We start from the raw sequence: 347 nt of genomic DNA on the forward strand, positions 1-347 counted from the left end.
CATCTGCAGAGAGCTTTGTGACATGTGGGGACTTACAAGGCCCCAGAAGGGCAGGTTCCCACCCTTAACTCTGCTGGGTCCCTCCAGGTGTTTCCCCTCCACCCTGTTACCTTGCAGTGGTTTTCCCAGAAGGATTTGGGCAAAATGCGAACTGGAAGGTGTGTCTTAATGATGCGAGGGGACTCCACGGCCTCCAGCTGCTCCGTGCCTTCAAACGAAACTTCCTCCAGGAGCAATCCCACTGCTCTCCCCACAAAACCAAGGCTACACCCCATCCGTCACCCACTGCCCCCTGTGTCTCCCTCCCACCCTGCTACCTGCCGGCATCTTCCCAGGGGCAGCGAATT

The 347-nt window shown here is 57.6% G+C and overlaps 1 protein-coding gene across 1 annotated transcript in view; it reads right to left on the reverse strand.

Moving 5' to 3' along the window:
- Positions 1-275, reverse strand: part of LOC104498477 (sulfotransferase family cytosolic 1B member 1-like) — a gene marked incomplete at its 3' end in the record, with an annotated part of 734 nt that extends 459 nt beyond the window's left edge. The window contains exon 1 of the mRNA XM_010141864.1: positions 111-275. Coding sequence (XP_010140166.1) covers positions 111-275 — 165 coding nt within the window. The remainder of the gene's footprint in view (positions 1-110) is intronic.
- Positions 276-347: the final 72 nt, after the last annotated feature.

The sequence above is a fragment of the Buceros rhinoceros genome, unplaced genomic scaffold, assembly GCF_000710305.1.
Source record: "Buceros rhinoceros silvestris isolate BGI_N320 unplaced genomic scaffold, ASM71030v1 scaffold9108, whole genome shotgun sequence".
Lineage (NCBI taxonomy): Eukaryota > Metazoa > Chordata > Aves > Bucerotiformes > Bucerotidae > Buceros > Buceros rhinoceros.